This window comes from Sander lucioperca, chromosome 8 (genome assembly GCF_008315115.2).
Source record: "Sander lucioperca isolate FBNREF2018 chromosome 8, SLUC_FBN_1.2, whole genome shotgun sequence".
Classification (NCBI taxonomy): Eukaryota; Metazoa; Chordata; class Actinopteri; order Perciformes; family Percidae; genus Sander; species Sander lucioperca.
The window spans coordinates 8,667,496-8,689,142 of record NC_050180.1 but is presented as its reverse complement, the minus strand read 5'-3'; the positions used below and the strand labels follow the sequence as shown (position 1 = coordinate 8,689,142).

The 21,647-nt window shown below is 40.1% G+C and overlaps 1 protein-coding gene across 1 annotated transcript; it reads right to left on the bottom strand.

The window, feature by feature from the left end:
* Positions 1 to 4,311: 4,311 nt before the first annotated feature.
* Positions 4,312 to 16,052, bottom strand: LOC116044580 (lactase-phlorizin hydrolase-like). Its single transcript, XM_036004655.1, is given in 18 exon segments — positions 4,312 to 4,594; positions 4,875 to 5,114; positions 5,286 to 5,319; positions 5,321 to 5,513; positions 5,720 to 5,851; positions 6,186 to 6,292; positions 6,409 to 6,599; positions 8,088 to 8,286; positions 8,488 to 8,778; positions 8,941 to 9,209; positions 9,344 to 10,897; positions 11,069 to 11,717; positions 11,802 to 12,480; positions 12,583 to 12,670; positions 13,881 to 13,974; positions 14,061 to 14,138; positions 14,860 to 14,930; positions 15,592 to 16,052. Coding segments are annotated over 18 exon segments (5,268 nt in total). The 5' UTR covers positions 15,782 to 16,052; the 3' UTR covers positions 4,312 to 4,385.
* Positions 16,053 to 21,647: the final 5,595 nt, after the last annotated feature.

Genomic DNA, 21,647 nt, shown 5'->3' with positions numbered 1-21,647 from the left:
TTGAACGTTCCTGATTATTTTCTATTCCTGTATGTGACTAAAATTGTACTTTCAAAGATTGACACCCAGTATACTGTAAACTTAAGATCTGTGTTGCAGGCGGTGCTGGCTCCAACAGCCTTAGCTCAGCTGGAAACATTCTTAAAGTATCATATTGCTATTAGGGGAATGAAAATGAAAATACCCCCCCCTCAATTCCAGCCAATTCCAGCGTCCCATCCCACACAATTCTTTAACGATAATGTTTTCCTGATCTAGTATTTCAACGAGGAAGATCTCAGCCTCTTTCCTGGAGAGAAAGACCGTGTGGAAAACACTCCCTCTTTAAAAAAGAAAAAAGAAACAAAAGAAAACGGCTTTTGCAAAGTGTAATTAAGGCACTCATTGCATGTCAGACTGAATTAGAATATCAGAAAGAAAAACTCAAAATCAAAATGTAAAATGTAAGTACCCGTCACACACAGACAGAATGTATAGCAACAACAAACACTTCAGAGCGAAATTCTAACTATTTCCCTTGCTTTGAAAAACTCTCGACGAGAGCCCCATCAGGGCCTACTAGGGAGCAAGGATGGCATGCAGCAGTTTGCAATCACCATCAGTCTGCCTCCATGACACAAAGGGGAGACTTCCACCCAGCAAGCATTTGATTAAAACAGCAGCAGTACATCAAGTCTCATCTTTGTGCCAATACCATGGAGAGTCAGTGCAGAGCAGCAGATGTGTAGAATATGGCCTGTGTTTGTTTGTCTGTGCACATGAGATTGCCATGGACACAGAGCCAAAGGCACAATATCACATATACTGTGATATAAGATGACATTTAAATGTGATGCAAAATAGTTATTTACAGAGGCTATGAGTGTATCATGGTTTATCTGAGGACATCTCAAACTGTACTGTACTGTAAGACCAAAGTTTTTGTCAGTTTCTTTTTTTTAAGCAGATTGAAAACATGAGCTACTTTCTATTTGGACTCTAGGGGTGTTCAGCTCTAAGTTACTCACTCAATGGTTGAGTCTGAACTTCAATTATGAAAGCACTTTTTTAACTGCATACATATATCATATGACTGATGTTCCTTATTAGAAAAAGGACCATTTCTGTGTTTTTAGTTGCACTGGAAAATACAACACATCACACCACTCCTGTTCTGTTCTTACCAGTGAAATAGTTTTTTTAACTTTTTGTTTTTAAAAGCCTTAAATGGACGAGCTCCACAATACATTACTGACCTGCTAACTCCATGTTCTGCCCCCAAACAACTCCTCTCAGTCCATCACTCATGTCTCAAACCCAAAGGTGACTATGCTTTTTCGGTTGCTGCTCCCAGGCTCTGGAACAGCCTCACGTCCCACATTAAGTCATGTTCCACAATTGAAAACTTGAACTCAAATTTAAATCTCTACTTTTTTTTCACTCACTTTCAGTTCCGTTTGAAGCTGCTTGGCTTCTGCCAATTCCCCTCTTGACTTATTTTCAATTCCCTATACTGCTTTTTAATCTATTATATATAGATATATTATATATATATCTATATATATATATATAGATATATATATATTCCTTCTCTCCTAACTTCCTATTTCTTTACTTGACTTTGGCTTATCATGTCAGTTGTTTTGTATTACATTTTGTATTGCTGCTTGTTATGTACCTTTTCTCTCTGTAATGTTGTGTATTTGTATTGATTATTATGTATTGATATTCTTAAACCATCTGCCTTGACTGGAAAGCACTTTGGGTCAACTTCATATGTTTTGAATGTGCTTGATAAATAAAGATGACTTAATTTGACGTGACATTTCAAAATGCAGATGATTGTGTCGCAACGCAATACGTAATAAAGAATAGCCTGTGTTGTATTAATGTACAGACACATACATTCACACATGCAAATTGTTATGTAATGCTGCTGGATTGTAATGATGAAAAAATGTATTGAATTATCGAGTTTAAGTTGATACTCTGCATGCAGCCTGTCATGTTTTATATACTGCACATACTGGATGCAATTATATAATAACAATTACACTTCCTGAGTCTTGACAGTATCTTGTACGAGTGTGCATAACTCACAGATTGGCAGGCACTCCTACATGTGCAAGTCATCAAACTTTTATACAAGTTAATCCACTTGACCTAAAAACATTTCATGGAACTATGAGCAAATATGTTTTCCTCCGGTCTGACTCATACCCCATCCTGACAGACTCTGGGATTTCAGATATTGAACAGACCCCTTGTTGATCAGAGCTGTTGAGGCACAAGCAGTGGAGAGCATGCACAACAGACACCCACCGTGCATTATTGCGTACATCCTGTTGAGATGACGTGTCACCCTGCAGACCAGATGTAGGTATTACAGCAGGAGTGTAGAGAAGATGCGTTGTTGCCCTGCGAGCCTCTTGTCAGGGAGAAGAGCTGTTTGTGTGGATCATGTGGGAGAAACATGAGTGACTGGCTCCTCCAGGCTGTGATGGTCTTCTAGCCTGATTGGTGGAACAGTGGCAACCGAAAGCCTAGAGATGTGTTCTGAGACTCGATGGTTTCCAATCCCCAGACCAGTACTAGGAAACGTTTAGGTAAAAAAAAGAATATACCTTCTCTTTAAGAACTCCTACTGAGGTGCCCTCAAGCAAGGCAATTTTCTTTTTTTTTTCAAATTCAACTCAGTGGAGCGACTGACTGCCCAGCAGTTTAAGACTGAGGATGTACCTGTAAGCTATGAAATAGATTCATGAAATGCTTTATTAGTCCCATTGGGAAATTCTGTAAGCATTGCATCAGCATGCGGCAGGTTATAGGCCTAGTGTCAGAGCTCACAAACCCAACAATGCATGTATATATGTATCTTTAAAGTTATCAGGATCTTGAATACTTTTTTCTTGAATATTTTACTTCCCTTGATCAAAATGGTAGTAAAAGAGCAAAATGTATGCAGGCATAATACAAGAGACAATTTTGCTTAAAATGGATGTACACCCTGCTAAATAGCTGAATATGATCTTTATTTGGTTTTCCTGATTTGTATTCTTCAATGCATACCCTTCTTTAGCCTTAGCTTTAACTTCGGTTGAATATTAATATTTATAAATGTGGAAACTGTATTGCAGCAACTGTCAAGTGTCTGCGTAGAAAATGATTTTCTGGCGCCATCCAGAGGTCATTCACTGACGGTGACACAAGGATTTGAAAACCTCACAGGTATAATCTTTATATTTAAAAATATATAGAAAGCAGCAATGGTCACACAATATTACATTGACAAACCAGGGGACACACAATTGAATCCAATATTTACAGATTTATTTCAGTATAGCAAGAAATAAAGGCACAGAAATGGTTGCCATTACCTGTTACATATTAGAGTTCACAGCCTTTTAAATTTCACCAACCTAAAATCTTAATTTATTTACAATAACAATTGTTTTTTATATTCCTAAAATATCGTTATCATCTTTAAGTGTGTCAATAAGAAATTGAATCAAACCCTAAATACATCTTGGGCCTTTTGCTTTCTTTCTGAACCTGTGGCTATGAGCAAATGTTCATACGTAAGTTGGTATAAAGCTCTGATCAGAATAAAGGTCAATTGACCAACACAGTTGTTCTATGCAGTGTTGTAATGTAATGAAGTACAAATACTTCGCTACTGTACTTAAGTAGAATTCTTACGTATCTGTACTTTACTTGGTTGTTTATATTTCCGGAAACTTTTACTTTTACTCCACTACATTTCCCCTAAGCATCTTCGTTACTTGTTACTGGAAAGTACACTGGAAAAAAGCAGGTTTGGCGAATTATTGCTCCTAAATTGCCAAGATAATGCACCCTCCATTCCAGTTGGTGACCTTATGCCTGGTTGTTGCCAAGCAGCAAAAAAAATAACCTTAGGCCAATACTAAAGAAGAAGAGGAGGAAGGATAATGACTGATAGTGTCATGGAAGCACCTGGTGCAGGCTCTGCCGCCATGGTAACAGACGATGACCACCCCGACGACAGTGGTGATGAAGATAACGTTACACACCTTTGGCCATAAAGTTCATAATCAATTTTTTTTTTACTTTTACTTTTACTTCTAATACTTCAGTACATTTAATATCAGAAAATTACTTTTGATACTTAAGTACTGTACATATCAGATACTTTAAGACTTTTACTCAAGTAATACTCTAAAAGGAGACTTTAACTTCTACCAAAGTCATTTTCTGGTAAGATACTTCTACTTTCACTCAAGTATTGCTTTCAAGTACTTTATACAAGACTGGTTCTATGTTGCTGCAAGATACTGGAGAAAAAAAAACTATATATGATTCATTCATTTAGCACCTAAACAGGCAACCGTTCACATATCAGATTTCACTTCCTTTCAAAACTTTCCTCACAATCTCTCCATCTTAACAGATTCCACCACCGCTCTCTTTAACTTCCTTCGTGTTTTCAGGAGCCGATGTGCAACAAAGATGATACCAAGTACACTTAAAAATAGAAGTACAAAGATGACATAAAGTGCAACTTCAGCATCGTAAGTTGAAAGCTCCAGACCCAAGAAGTCCACCATGTTCAGGAGCAGAACAGGGACAGTTGTATGTGCAGTGTTCTCTGGTGTGGTCATAATGGGGGCATTTGTCACTGTGGAAAGAGAGAGACAAGAAACAAGGGAAATGTAATGATTTATTCATGATAACCTTATATTTTGCATTTAAACCAGATCTAGCTTCTGCTTTAGAAATGTGTTTTTGTTTTAATAGTTTATGATCTGCATGCTATTGCACTTGTTTCCACCATAAGAGGTTTCCATGCTGCAGAACTAAAATCTAGAGGAAGTTTCCCCTTCTAAATCTTGTTTTTTAATCTGTGGACTGAGCATTACCTTCAGGTTCAGGGTTCAAACAGTCATGGGGCCCGAGGGCCGGGTCTGGGAAGCCATTGCAGGTGATGATGGAGGCGTAGCGGGAAGCTGAGTTTTTAGGGATGCGGGGCAAGGTAGGATTGGAGCGGTTCACATAGAAAATCCCAAATCGCTCGGCGTAGCCGGAGGCCCACTCAAAGTTGTCCATTAATGACCAGGCTGTATAGCCTCTCAGGTCAACTCCATCCAGAACATGGGCTGAAAGAGCAACAGTAATGCATGTGCATAATTATTTATTTTTAATGCATGAATTAAATCTCTTTCAGACTTTAAAATATATAATTTAATGTAAAAGGTATGATAAATAAGCAGGACAATACAATTTTCATAAATCCGTCCAATACTTGTTTTTTTTATTGGCTGTGGTACCTTTCAGGGCTTGGTTAATGTAGTTTTCAGCCGTAGTAGTACTTTCTGTGGATGTCATTCAAGTTCACTTCTCCTCGTTCTGAGATCCCATTCTCTGTGACATAGACGGGTGGGTTTCCATACTCATCCTTGATAAACTTGAGGATTTTCCTAAACCCAAATGGAGTGATCTTTAGCCAAAAGGAGCCAGACTCAATCCAGGTGCGGTCATGGCTGGTTCGAGTTCCCCTGGATATTGGAATGGACATTAGCTCAGCATTAGTCACATATGTGATGTATATTTTGGCATCTACCTTATGTGGTCATTGAAACAGGCAGCTGAACAAAGTATGGCATTTTTTTCCCTCTTGTGTCATCAATCTTCTGCTCAGGTACCGGGAAGTACAAAAAAGCACCCATGTTAACTAGGTGTCATTTTTTAAATTCCAACCTACCTGTCGCCTTCATAATCCTGCTGTTTTCCCAAATCGAATGGGTATGAAAGAACTGTGGTGTAATGGTTGAAGCCAAAGTAATCATGGGTCCCTTTGATCCTCTTGATTTCCTCAGATGTGAACTCAGGAAGCCTTTATTAAAAAGAAGAGTCTTTTTCAAAACCCAGTCCAGGATTTCTCCATAAATCTTAAAGATGCACTCTAATATTAATCTGTTACGTAGAGTGCAGACTTCTTTAAGCAATTACTTTTAGTATACTAAACCAAATAAACAAAACTAGTGGTAGAAGTAGAGCATGACAGAATGCATTTAATGGAGTATTGAGGCTTCAACACCAATTGTATAGTATTTCAAAAAGAAAAGACAATAAAATTCCCCACACACACATTTCACCTCTGTCGGTCTAAGCCATAACAATATTCTATTTCAAACCAAATTTGTTTTTATTTAATAATTTTAATTTACCGTGATTCAGGGAGACCTGCAGCAAGGCTTCTTTTACGAATGATTGTTTTCATTAAGTCAGGGTAATCGCCGTTGAAGATGGGATGGGCAAACCAGCCAAGGAGGAACTGCAGACATTATGTATCAGAATTAATATATCATGTGATTATTAAGGTGAATTAAGGTGAAAGAAAAAACTGTATAAAGTGGCAGACCCAGTTCTGGTGTCAACATATTATTCTACCTGCAAGTAGCGTTTGGCTGCATCCACATCCTCCTGCTTATATGGGTTCCTTGGCTCCACCCAATCAGAATTAATGGTAATGGAGATGATGCCACCCTGCGTTACACGGTACTTGTCATTGTAGAGGTGCCAGGCCTCAGCATGGGCCTTGATGATGTTGTGAGCCGCAATATACTGCTTACGTACAATGCCTGAAATATTTGTGGCGTCATTAAGATTGCTATCATTCGTCGTCATACAGTGTAAGGTTTTCAAATACAGGACATTTAAAGAGCCCCTATTATCCTCCTTTTCAGCATCATATTTGTACTCTTGGGGTCTAAATGCTTTGATGTTCCAAAAACATATTATGTTTTTCATACTGCCCATTGCTGCACCTCATCTGCTTAAAACACTGAGCTCTTGGCCCGCCTTCCCGAAAAGCCCAGTCTGCTCTGATTGGTCAGCTGTCCCACTCTGTTGTGATTGGTCAACCAAATTGAAACAAGCCACTGGGTGGGCTGTGCTTGCTCAGGCGGCACCTATGGGCAGCACCAACCCGTTCTCACTCCCAACTCGTAAAATACGGATGCTTGGGCAAGGGCTCTCAGCGTCCGATACAACGCAAAAAGCACCCTTCAGCATACGTATGGGACGCACCGGGCAGAGCAGCAGCGCGACCACGGTGCTGTAAGATGATGTAGTATTAAGAGAGACAACGGTAGCAAGTAGTATAAAAGACTGAAATGCCGTGTAAGGAGGTTGGTTAAGGTGGTGGATGGGTCAAACAACACAGGACTTTCACCCAAGAGACCGTGGTTCGTGTTTCCCGTTCTTGTCCCGCGTGTCACAGAAATGCTCATTTTATAGCCCCACCCACGATATTTTCCTAAACTTAACTGTCCCGTTCTTGTACCGCGTGTCACTGAAACGTACATTTTATAAACCCACCCACAATCTTTTCCTAAACCTAACTGTCCCGTTTTTGTGCCGCATGTCAGTCAGTACGTCCCGACCCAGAGCGTCAAAAGTAGAGGAGACTTTTAGCGTGAATAACAAACGCCAAAGGACGCCAACAGTCCTGACGCTAAAGGAGACTTTTAGCAAACGCCAAAGGCACATGACCAAGCGTCCGTATTTTACGCGATGGGAGAGTGAGAATGCGTTGGCAGCACATATGAAAAACTGGGCTGGCATTCTCAATCAGTGACATCACTAATTGAATTTCAAATAGGAATGTGGGAGAGGCGTTTCAGGCAGTTGAGAAAAAGGGCTGTCTGTGATAGAGAAAGCTCAATTTTATGTAACACACTAAAAGACTGGAAAAACAAAAACCAAAAAAAGCATAATTGGGGCTCTTTAAAACCAATGGAGTACATACATCATATGTTTTTGTGTTGTGTAAAATGTGATCTAGTTTAGTTAAGTCTGATTAACTTTGTAAAAGTTTCTCACATACACTGATAAGTAACAAACAGATTTGATTCAAAAAGGGGATACAATCTTTTTTCAGTTTACATGACACCATTTTTTGTGTGAAATGGTGTCATATGTCTACACCTACTCTTGTACATGAAGCCTCTTTTCACTAGTTTTGTGCACAAAAAAAAGGGAAATTATGGAATTTCTACAACTTTTAACTTTTAAACATACAGCAAAAAAATGTTTCTCAAGAGATGGTATCTCAAGAGACGGTTTACCTGGAGCAAAGGTACCATATCCATAGCCAAGGTTGGCTACAAAATAAGGTTCATTTATAGTAATCCAGAACTTCACTCTGCTTCCAAGTTGGTTGAATAAAACATCAGCATAATCTCTGAATCTCTGAACAATGGTTTCATTCTCCCAGCCCCCCACCTTCTGTAGAGCTAGGGGGAGGTCCCAGTGGTACAGGGTCACCTGAGAAACAGAGGAGAGGAAATGTGTACAACAGTATTTTTTCTAGAGGTGATTTTTTTTCTTTGAGGGCAAATGTATTTGTATGTATGTATTTGTATGTATAATAATTTTGGTGACATGTACTGCTGATTTTTTCACTATGAGCCCATGTCCAACATTTTAAAATCCAGTACTACATATACAAACTGCAACACTGCCTACCTGGGGCTGAATATAGGCATCTTCCAAGGCATCCAGTAATCTATGATAATAGTTCAGTCCAGCTTCATTGATGTGGTTGTTGGTGCCATCAGGAAGCACTCTGGGCCAGGATACAGAGAAGCGATAGTGGGTCACCTTCAACTTCTTTAGCACCTCCACATCCTCGTTGATCTTGTTGTAACTATCACAAGCAATATCGCCATTGTCGCTGTTGGCCACTCTTAAAGGAGTATGGACAAACTTGTCCCAGATACTCAGTCCTTTTCCATGGGCCCTCCAGCTCCCTTCAATCTGAAATGAAAAACAAGTTGTATTACAGTACAAGTAATGGTTAATATTTCCTTTGTGTTTCCTCCCTGTGTATTGATAAAATATACCTTAAAGATAACTGACACTCCACCATGCAAATGCACTCTGCCATTGTAGAAGAATGAATGTGCCAACATTGCTTACCTGGTAAGCGGCACTGGCAGTACTCCAGTTGAAGCTTTTGGGAAACTGTCCATGAAGGCTCTTCTCGTCATCTGTTAACGGGAAGCCATTGTCCTTTATGACTTGGTAATAATAGTGAGCAGAGCGTTTGGGTGTCCTTGGCCGGTTTGGGTTAGTAAAGTCCACATGGTGCAGCCCAAATCCTACTTTGTACCCATTGAGCCACTCAAATGAATCCATGAGCGATGTTACTATGTATCCTTTCACTTTCACACCATCAAGATTATGAGCTGTGTGAAATATGTTAGGATGAAGATAACATGATTAGGAATTAAAAAGAGTTGAGTTTAGCTTCAGCATGCAAGATTAAGCGACCTAACAAACAGTATGTTCTAAAACATAAGTAACTGAAGTGAACACTCACCCTTTAAAGTCTCATCAATGTAGGTTTTGTAGTAAAATATTCTGTCAGTGTCATCAACTGTGGTTTTTATGTCTGTAGCAACTCCATTCTCAGTAATGTAAATTTCTGGATCTCCATACTCCTCTTTGATCCAGTTGAGGAGTCTTCTCAAGCCCCACGCTACAGCTCTCTGCTTACTGATGGCAGTAGTTGGCGATTCACCTTCCTCAGCTTCTGACAAGTCCCGGTCATATTCATAAGATTGAGGGGCAAGCCTCAATGTAGCATGACTTACTATCTTTGTAGTGTAATGATTTACACAGAAAACGTCAGCAGTTCCCTTGATGAAGCTCTTTTCTTCTTCAGTGAAGGAAGGCAGTCTTGTCTCTGTAAGACCCTGGAGTTCACTTTTGTTTCCAACTTGCCACTTCATTGCATCAGGATAATCACCGTTCTTGAAAATGGGGTGTGCAAACCAGCCCAGTTGGAACTGCAGAGCGCGGTCAGCAGCCACCACTTCACGGGGAACATGAACATCTTTAGGTTCAATCCAATCAGCATTCAGGGCAATGGATACTAGACCGCCTTGGGATTTGCGATACTTATCATTGTATGTGTGGTAAGCCTTGGCGTGTGCTTTTATAAGGTTGTGTGCAACTCTGTATGGTGCAATTCCTGGATTCTTAACATTTGGTGGGATCTGTCCAAGTCCATATCCTGACCATGCAATTGTGTGAGGCTGGTTGAGGGTCATCCAAAATTTCACTCTGTTGCCAAATATAGCAAAGCAGAAGTCACAAAAGTCATTAAAAATATGAATCATCTCTACATTGTCCCAGCCACCGAGGTCTTGTAAAGCTTGAGGAAGGTCCCAGTGGTAGAGTGTCACCATGGGAGAAATATTATATGCTAAGAGGCCATCAATGAGTCTATTGTAATAGTCAACACCTTTCTGGTTCAGGGAGGTGCGCCGACCATCAGGAAAGATCCTGGACCAGGACAAAGAGAATCTGTACGACTTTACCCTCAGAGCTCGCAGCAGGTAGAAGTCTTCATCCAGTCTGTGGTAGCTGTCACAGGCCACATCTCCATTGGCGTTAGCAGGAATACTGCCAGGTTTTTGAGTGAATGTATCCCAGTTGCTGGGCCCCTTCCCATCAGCATTCCAACCACCTTCAATCTGATAAGCCGAAGATGATACTCCCCAACTAAAGCCTTGCGGGAAAGTGCCGTAATGGTAGAGTTTTCTCTCAAAATTGGTTTGGCTGGAGAATTTCTTCCAAACATCCTTGGCTTTGGAAGGGACAGTGGAGGGTGGGTTTGAATACATTTTATTTGACTCTTTGTTTTTCAGTTCTGGTTTATAAAAGAACAGTTTTTTGAAAGCAAAACCACTGTTCTCAATAACTGTGGAGTAGAAGTAGGCAGACTGCTTTGGAGTCCTGGGTCTGTCAGGCAGGTCAAAGTTGACATGGTGCAATCCAAAACGTTCACTGTAGCCTTGTGGACCTTCAAAGCCATCCACGAGCGACTGGACAGTAAACCGCTGTATATTTACTCCATCCAAATGTATAGCTGTTGAGAGGATAATGACAAACCAAAAACTAAAATAAGGAACGCAAAAGTATTTACGAGGTATCATCCACTAACCTTAACATATAATCTCCGATGATTGGGGCAAAAGCCTTGTCTTCAGTATAAATACATATGAAAATACATAAGCAACTACGAATTTCAACAACATACCTTTCAGGGCCTCATTGATGTAACTCTTCATGTACTCTATTCTACTGGCATCATTTAAAGTGTCCCCACTGTACTCAGTGGGCATACCATTCCCAGTAATGTGGATGTGCACTTTGGTAACATTTAAGTATTCTGTAGAAATGTAGTTTAGAAGCCTTCTAAGTCCCCAAGGTGTAGAATAGATCCACGCAGAAGCTGTAGAGGATCATGACGGGTCCACATGTGCCTGGAAGTCACCTACCCCCTGAGGACCAGGTGTGCAGCCACCAACACTGTTGTTGACCAACCGGGAGGTATAGTAGTTTAATCCCAAGTAGTCAGCTGTTCCACGTATCCTCTGGCTCTCTTCAGTAGTGAAAACTGGAAGTCTTGCTGGATCAGAGAGGGGACACTCGTTTCTTTTCTGTTCAATCTGAGTCTTGAGTGTTGCAGGATAATCTCCATTTACAAAGATGGGATGTGCAAACCAGCCCAGCATGAACTGCAGGTAGCGATCTGCAGCTGCTATGTCTTCAGGTCTGGAGGGGTCCATGGGCTCAACCCAATCAGAGTTCAATGCAATGCCTACCTTCCCTCCTTGTGTCTTCCTGTACTTGTCATTGTAGACATGAAAGGCCTCAGCATGGGACTTGAGCATATTGTGAGTGACCTGCAAAGAAAAAAGAAATAATGACATTAGTAAATGTAGAATGGCTGTGCATCAACATGTATTTAATATTAATATTGCTCTCACCTGATAGGAGGCAACCACATAGTCTTTTACTCCAGGGGGATGCTCACCAGTGCCATAACCAGCATGGCTCACCACCCAGGGGCTACTGAATGTGTTCCAGGTCTTGACCCTGTCTCCAAACCTGGAGAAACAGAAGTCTGCGTAGTCCTTGAATGCTTCAACGATGGAAGCGTTGGTCCATCCACCATAGTCCTGGAGTGCCTGGGGCAGATCCCAGTGGTAGAGAGTGACAACAGGCTGTATGTCAGACTCAATGAGAGCATTGATCAGCTTGTCATAGTAGTGCGCCCCTTTCTCTGATTGGCTGCCCCGGTGGCCAGAGGGGAAAATACGGGCCCAGGAGATGGAAAACTGGTAGGTGTTGACATGAAGACCTCGCAGGAGGTAGACATCATAATCAACCTTGTGGTAACTGTCACAAGCTAGATCAGCTGTCTGATTTTCAAAGGCTAGGCCGTCATGACCAAAACGGTCCCAAATGGTCTCTCCCTTACCATCTTCTACCCAGCCTCCCTCAACCTTGAAGGATTCACTGGAGCTGGCCCATTGGAAGCCAGAAGGGAATGATTCATTGAGGAAAAGATCTCGTTCTGTTGTGGACTGGGTCCCAAACTTATTCCACACATTCTGATAACTGTTTTTAAATGTTTTAATTCCATTGTATTGTGAAATGTCATGACTGTTGGAAAAGAGAGGGACATAAAACAATGTAAAAATACAAGTAACAAACTGTCATTACTGTACATATTAAACTGTACATTTCACCAAGATAAACAGGTACCTGGTTGGGAAGTCCTCCACTTCCAGCATACCCAAAATATCCATCATGTCACATCCCACAATATTCAGGTCATTGTTGTTCAATAAGGCTGTGATGAGTGCAAGACAGAGTTACTGACAGTTCTATGATCAGCATTAATGGCATATGCAGAAGTAAAAAGGCACATTCCTTTTTGATACATATTAAAAAGGGCCAGCAGCAATGCTAACAGCTTTGTTAGGCTGTACTTAGCATGGTGATTAGCAGGTATAGTGACTATTTTCAAACAAAAAATTGGCATGCTCAACTCAATAGTCTTAGAAGGCTAATGTGTGCTTACCCCAAAATCATACAACTGGCAAATGAAATTGCCACTCACATGTAAGTATATAATACGTTTACATGTTTTAATAACGCAAAACAGAAGGAAACAGATGTTAGGCTTTCCTCAGTGTTTTAGCGTTAGCGACCATGATCTCCATCTTAGTTTAGCGTGCTAACATTGGCTAATTAGCACTAAACTCATAGTACAGCTGAGGCTGATGGGAATGTCATTAGTTTGGCAGGTATTTCGTCATAAACCAAAGTATTTAAAATGAAGTAAGTAAGAACTAAAGTAAAAATTGATTTTGATCTTAAGATAAAATTGTTGACATCAGTTATTGATAGTTTAATTTGCAACAAATACATAATAAATTAGGCGCTTTAAACCCTACATTCTTTATCTAACCAATCAACGTTTAAAATGTTCTTGCCACAGTCAAGTGGAAATGACTGTTCAAACGATATGTATTGCCTGCTAAACACATTGCATTGTGTTGTATGCATTAACTTAGAATTAGAAAGCAAGTCCAGCTGTGCCATGAATGTGATTTTCCTTGTAAAACTTTACTGGACCATAAAGAAAACAATTTGCACTGATCACTGCCATATGATAACACTTCTAATAACACTGCCATGATTATTGTACTGTAAAAGTTTATGATATTGCAATTTACAACAGGCTAGCCTTGATATGTCTTGAGGATCATGTTGAAAATATCCTACACATTTTCAACTTCATGCACAATTCACTAGAGTTTATGATTATGAATCATAATAATAATACTTAATACTCAACAGTAGAAGAACCGCAGGCACATTTATACATTTAAAAAGAATGGTCACTTGAATGCAGACTTTGTTTAATTTCATGTGTATAGTTCCTGTTGTAACTGCATTTTGGACTGGTTCACAAATCACAAAAAGTGTTAGTAGTTTATTAGTAAATGATAAGTAGTGTAATTGTGAGAGAGACACTGTTGTTCCATGAAATTTACCTTGGACGGAATTGCCAAGAAGCTGGTATTCATTGTAGGGACAACCATGAACAGTCATCTCGTATATCAGGATAGGCAAGTCCCCACTGGACATCTACAACATAACATGCATGTGGCTGCAGTGGGATACAAAATATGAAATGCAACGTGAAAAGAAACACCCTTGAATGTTTACTGTACCTGTAAGCTGCTCAGCTCCTTTGCAAAGTTTGATGCAGCGGCACAGTTATATTCAATGTGCACTGACAAGAAGTCCATCTGTTCAAAATAAAAGACACAGCACAGTATGCTATCCCACTCATGTCTTTTAATGAAATAAAAAGTGATTGTTTAAGTTTTATAGCCATAGTGCCGACATTGATACACAATATACTAATGTTATCCAAAAGTTTTGTTGTTTTGCGATGAATGTGTGTCAGAGTAAAGATACAGGCATGGGCAACAAGTTGCTGACACATAATCTTTGAACACTTAGTGTCAAAGAGTTAAGATAAGGAGAGATATGAAACATTTTGAATAGCTGACAATAAACTTTGTAGAATGCTGAATCGAATAGAAAATAAGGCACCACCGGGACCTTGCCAAGATGAGACCATCACTTCTAGATCTGTACAAGGAGGATGTTTGACAGCTACCAAGAGGTCGAAAAAAACTGCAAAACTTGTGGTGCAGTCTGACCCCTTCATACACGCAACATCAATCAGAACTGTATGGACAGCTATTGCTTAATACCACATATATTTATTATTTTTACAGGTGGAATTATAACATCCACAAAAATGATACTAAAATGTCCCTTAAATACAATATTTAAAATGACTACATCAACTATTTATATTTATGTTGATTTACTGTTTTTCAAATGGTTTTCATTTGGAGCCTAAAAGCAATAGCACCTAAATTTAATAATATAAATGATATAAAGAAAGAAGACATTTGAAAGATGCATATACATGAGAGACCAGAAGAAGCAGCTTACTGTAGTTGAATCTTTGATCTGGGGAAGAATTTCAACGTCGTTAGCTCTCAACCCGATTGACAAACGTCTCCCTGTGAATGTGCATAAAGACACTCTTAGCACAATGTAATCTTAGGACCTCAACATAAGCCTTGATTACTGATGATATTTTGACAAAGCACAAGTTTAAAATAATAAATTAACGATGGCTGAATTCCATTTAGCTGCTCAGTTTCAGGGTTCTGGTATTGTGTGTGCTGACTCACTGTCACACTGTCACACTCTGGCAATACGAGACTACACTGAACGTGAATAGTGAGACACGTGAATAGAACCGAGCCATCATTAATGTTATTAGTAACACCTGTGCTTTTCCTACTATGACAAAGAAAAAGAAAAAGAAAAGAGCCAATTGGGCACAGCTTTACATTGGCATGCGTGCTTAGCTTCTTTTATTGATCTCACCTGGATTGATTATTGAGATAGGCATGGTAATCTACACGTTATCTGTGTCATAAATAATGGGGTGAAGGGTTTCAGATAGAAAAATAACGATTATCAGTTGGTCAGAAAGTAATCTTTTTTACAAGTTATTTCTCAAGACACATTAAAAATACCATATACAAGTCAATGTAGTAATGGAAACATATTTTTGGAGGATTAAGGGTGACAAGAATTAATTTCCTGCAGACTGAAGCTAAATCAATCAATCATATTTATTCATCTCCTCCTTCTCTTATGAGTCTTACTTACCTTTGTCAGGAAACCGTTGATGGTAGAGCTGGTAAATGTTCTTGTTGAGCTGGAGGATATTTTGCAAAGGACTGGGAGAACCTGAAGGCTGCCCGTCATGCCAAACATCATCCAAGTCACTCAGGGTCACCCATGAGTGCACCAGTGCTCCAAACTCCTGGAAGGCAAACTCTGCATACTGCTGAAACATCTTTCCCAGCTCCTGGCTCTCCCAGCCTCCATACCTTGATCTCAGAGCGTCTGGCACTGTGGATCCATGAAGGACGCCCAGAGGCTGAAGGCCCACCTCCAGCAGCTGTTTCAGCAGGGTCTGGTAACAGGTAACCACAGCCTGCTGCGGTTGGCTGGGGAGGCCTGCGGGCAGGAGTTGAGCCCATGAGAGCGGCACTTTAAAGTGAGTCAGCCCTCTGTCCTGGAGGTACTTAAAGTACTGTCTAGAGCCTGGAGGTATGGGATGACTGCAGTCAAATGTGTCCAACACTGCCTCTTCAGAAGGTTTGACATTCAGGCCTTTCACATTTTCGGTGGTCTTGGGACCGGCAAGAAACATGGCCTGATCATCATGTTTCTGGCACATGCAGCCATACACAGTGATCGAAAACAGAGAGAGAAGTTTGCCCAATAACAACATATTGTCTGAGTGTGGGGAACTGAATGAACCATCGGATGACTAACCTTTTATACTAGTGCTGTTTACAAGCTTGAACTTTCAGTCAGACCAGAGTTTCATAATTGACACTTTTGTATGCAGGGGTCGCCACTGCTGTGATACAGCCTTGAATGCTTCTGATAAAAGATAAAGGGTCAAACCAAAGGCAGGAAAGATTTATGATGAAAGGTTAAACAGTATGAGTGTATAGGTCAAGGAGGAAATTCCAGAAAAAATAAAAGCAAGTATTGGTTTACTGAGTGTAATATTAAATGTCCATAGAAAGATTGGTTATATTATAGTATGTAATATTTGTGTGTTGGGTGTAACAGTGTGGCAAAAGTATATCCTGTTAAAATTTGTTTTAATTAACTATGTCATTTTCATATTGCTAGAATATTGCTAGAATTTGTATAAGACCATTTCATTCCAGTCAAATTCAATATATCATATTATGCTCAATCTGTAAACTATAAACTACCCAGTGAGCAAAAAGTTGTCTAAAACGCGTCTAAATGACGTGATTTATGGATATCCAGAAGACTTCTTCTGGGGAAACAGAATGAAAGTTTTCAATACATCTTTTCTGGACGTTGTATAGACGTCAATTAAAGATGTGTGAAAGACGTAATTGTTAGACATCCAGAAGTCGTCCTCCGGGTATATAGAATATTGTTTAAAAAATATTGTTTATATAACTTAAAAGTTAATTTTGAACCCTGCTTACAGGGCATCAGGGAAAACATAAGCAAGATGTAATCAATATAAACATCCCCCGATGAGCTTGGAAAAGCTCCAACTTCCAGATGATAGGGGGGTGGGGGTGTGTAGGGTTACCTAAACTGCTGTTTTATCATTACACCTTTAGTACGAGACATTTAGCTCATTACACCCATGTTATGAAATGGAGTGGGTGATAGGCTCTCCACTCCACACTGTTGAATTGCTTAGCCTATCTACCAAATAATCTCCCCAGTATCGATCCCATCCTGTCATATCCCATCTCCTGGATACGTGGAGGATACTATGTCAAATGTTCAATCTAAATACTTATCTTAATTTAAAGTCAAGTATATGGTTGAATCAATTCAGTGTCAAGTATATGGTTGAATCCCACATTACTAACAGGCAAAGCCCCTTTCTTATGGCTAAATTTGGCTTACTTTTACTAAAGACCTGGGGGTCTGTTTTGGTGGGTTTTTTTTTAACTTATTTTATTTCTTAATTATATTTATTTATTTATTACTTATTATTATTTTATTTAAATATATTTGTTTAATTTATTGAAATTTCTTTGTCTTTTGTAAAGACGTATGTTTGTTACAAAGAAAAGAAGCTTCCTGCTTCTTACAGTGCAGACGCTTTGCTGCTTGCTTCTGCTTCTGCTTGCATATTTCTGCTGCTAATCTTGCTTTTCCTCTGAGAGAAACTATGAGCAGCGGCTCTTGGATACTTATAAATCACTGGACTATACATTTATTGTAGACATAGTAGGCTATTGCCATATTTCAACTTTTTTCTGCGTGAGCGTGGCCTACCAATAGCTCAAGCCTGTCCTACAGTGACTGGAAACGTGGTACTTAGCTAAAGCTAATTAGCAGCAAGATGTCTCCCTTCTCCGTGGTTGACTACTACAAACTCCAGAAGATTGCAGTTCTGGAACCCAAAATTCATCCGTTAGAAGTAAATGTGGAAGTGAACGGACCATGTGGGAATTACACCACTTTACCATGGACCCAAAACAATGGACAAAAGCATGCTAACACACGGCTAATTAGCACCAACAAGATTACAAAGAAACAGGAGGGCTGTGTAACGGGTAATATATCAACAAGTGGTAATCCTCACTGGAACTCTTTTGGTGCGTAGCCTAAGAGAGAAGACACACCAGCCCGATAATCGGCAGTCGGACCATCTGGCGAGGTCGGTGACTCGAGTCTGTTCGGTGTGTCCTGTGCCATCGGCCGTCCGAGGAGCCGTCGGCCTTCATTTGGGCCAACCCGACATGTTCAGTTGGGAGACAGGGCAGTCGGGACTCACCCGGAAATGGGGAGCGGATGAGCCGCTCAAAATCTGACGAAAATCTTTTACACTGACCTTTGTCAATCTGAAATGAAGACAGATTCAGAAACTACACGGCCTATTTCTCGCTTAAAATGTTTTCAGAAAGACGTTTCGGTGAACTATTTTAGTACAATATGAGATCGACATACAAGCTGCCAATGACTGCCAATGGCTGTGAATTTCCGGAGAAAAAAGAACCACGTGACGCGTTCGTCCAATCAGCTGCCGGTTTTCATTTTCTGGGAAATAATCAGATTGTTAATGGAAACAATACAGAGCAGCGCCGCCTGTTGCTATGGAGACGTATTATGTTTCGCGCACGCGCAGAGCGTACGCTCAAGTCGGCGTCGCCTCAGTGTGTTCTGAGGCATTTTTTGGACCTCGGGACCCGACTGATCAGTCCGACTGGCTTTTCTGCCGACGGTCGGCCCGTCTGGTTGGTGTGTCAGGGCCCTAAGAGTAAATCATTTTCCTGGGAAATGGGAGGACGACTAACTGCCCGTTAGTCATCCTCCCATTTCCCAGGCACAGCGCCCTGAGATTTGTGATATGACCGGCTGGCCTGTATTATCATCCAGGCAGAGTGCCTCCCCAACAACCGAGTGTGCAACTGGATAACAGATTTGTTCCACTGCTGCAGGACCCTGGACCTCCATCTGATGACCTAGATTGCGTCTCATTGTCACACAGCAGGGTAAGGACTGAGAGCAATTCAAAAAGTAAAAAGCTACAGGGAAACAACTGGGCATCAAACTCTGATTGTGGGTGACTCTGCTGTAAAAGATGTAAAAGGCATTAAAAACACCAAAATACTCAAAGACACAAAGACATGGTGTCTGACTTGGCCCAAAGAATCCCGGACATCGTGGCAGCATACCCAACTGTGAAGAACATTAAAAAAACCTCTGTCCACATGAAAACGTAAAAACACGCTATTAAGTGCTGTCAAGAGCATGCCAAACCAAAAGGTGGCGATATAACCCTATAACCCTAACCGTTAAGCCATGTTGGCCAAGCCTGAAGTTCCCGTAGAGGTCCGATCGTCTCGTCCGTCTAGTCCAAAACCGGCAATGATGGTGGCGAGTTCTGTCGTGGGAGTGTTGTCATAAGCAGTGACTTGCATTCTGACACCTCTTTTCGGCAATATAATGTGAGAACTGTGTGCATGTATCTGAATATATCTAACAAGCCCTGTTAGCACAGTTATTAGCAGAAATATCTTAGCTACATCCGCCATTGCAGAGATTCGTCTCATGTAAACAAAGGTGATAGCGGCGCACAATCTGATGTCAAACAAAGGAAACAACAGTGTGCACTCCGACGTCACAAGCCAAAATCACCATTTTCACCAGCTACATGGCACCAATGCAACCGGAGTTTCTAAAAATCTTCACCCTGGCAGGAGTTTTCAAAAAGGTTCGGTTTTCGGACCTGGTACTGCGTTTTCGTGTGGACGAATGGCCTAACCGTATAGAAAAAGCTGCGGTTTTGAAAATACCTGTGTTCGTGTTGACAGGGCCTTAAACTTTATTAAAATATGAATGAAAATGGGGTGCCTGGGTAGCTCACCTTGTAGAGCAGGTGCCCATATGAAGAGACTCAGTCCTCAACGCAGGGGCTCAGGGTTCAGGTCCGACCTGTGGCCATTTGCTGCATGTCTTCTAGAGTGCGGATCGAGCCCGGCAGACAGAGCAGTAACCAAACCCGACCCGAACCCGACAGGCATTAAGATATTTATGTCCGAGCCCAACACAGTTAAAATCTTATTTTTTTCTCATACTAAATACTCCTTTTTAACTTCATCCTGAGTAGTAATATATCACTAATTTGGGATATAGTAGAATGTAATATGAAAAAAAGAAATTAAGATGCTTTCAGACAGCAATATGTCATGTAATGTCTATTTTGAAGTAATGAGTAACAATTTAGCCAACATTTCCTGTGTGTTAATAACATAGTGGTTCAGGGTTCAAACATGTATCTGCTGAAGGTTGTTCATCATAACAACTGGCGATGCAATTAGAACCAACAATTCACAACATACAGTATATTACCTATCTGTTCTGATGCCTTGTTAACCCAAACTTCATAGTTATTCTAAGGGGCATTATGTTGCCTGTAAGCTTCATTGATCTTCATCAGTGATCTGACAAAATGGCAACACAAGTGGTAGATCATATCTACATCTGCTCAAGAGTCCAAGCACTAAAGAAGAAGATGGAGATGACAAAATAACAAAATAAAATCAATAGAGTTATGTATTTAAATAGGCCATTGTATCATTTTTAATGTTAATTTTCTATATCATATATAGAACCATTAACTTGATAAAAAAATATTCATATATATATATATATATATAAAATGTTAGAAATTTGTAATGCCAGTTAAGCCCCATGGTTGAGAATTGAACCATACATAATCATCCTGGGACTGCATGGGGTATTAAGATCAAGTTAACCTGACATATATGTTCATTTATGCAGTCCATCTTAAAAACAGAATTGTAATATTGTGCTTGCAACTCCCAGCGTGAGCATAAGACACACGTATAATGTAACTGAATTCAGCTCATTTATTAACTACGTAAATTAAAAACCACAGGCAACATGCAAACAAAAGCAAGGGAAACATAATTTATTATTGGTATACTTATTATACCTGTAATTATGGCCAGCCTTTGTGACATAAAAAGCTGAACTTCCATATCCCAAAAGTCTCTGAATTCAAAGGTGGGTAGGCTATCTTTAACCTATCAGAGATTTGATCAGCCATGATCCTGCAACCCAAGAGGTTGAGTTTAATAACCCCCGAGAGCGTCTGTTGATAATAGTTTATGATGGACACATACTGTACTTGTGTTTTTCTGAATTTAAGAAGAGAAACATTGCTGGTGGGAGAGATACCAGCAAGGGGAGCTAGTCCACTGTGAATCCAACTCCCTCAGCATTTCCAACCCAAGGTTTGTTGAAGTGTAAAAGGAATTCAAAAGGGCACCTGTAGGTTCCTCGTAAACAAAACTGTCACTATTTTTTAACTTACACTTTGGCTTCTAAATATGTATTTCTTACACTTGTGGGTTCAAAATCAACAGCCTTTATATTCTCTCTCATATTTTCCTGTCATGCTATTAAGGAAACATACATTTTTAAAAAGCATGTTGCATAAGTACAAGAGGGGGATGCAGTTATTTATCACTTGCCATGTGCGAGTCCAGAGTCTTTCTGACCATATCACACAGCTGCAATAAAACACTTCTTGCACCACTTGGATGTGATAATCATCTTTTAATTGTGTAACAATGCAATAAGAATAAAACATAATTGCTTTAAAAGAGCTCGGC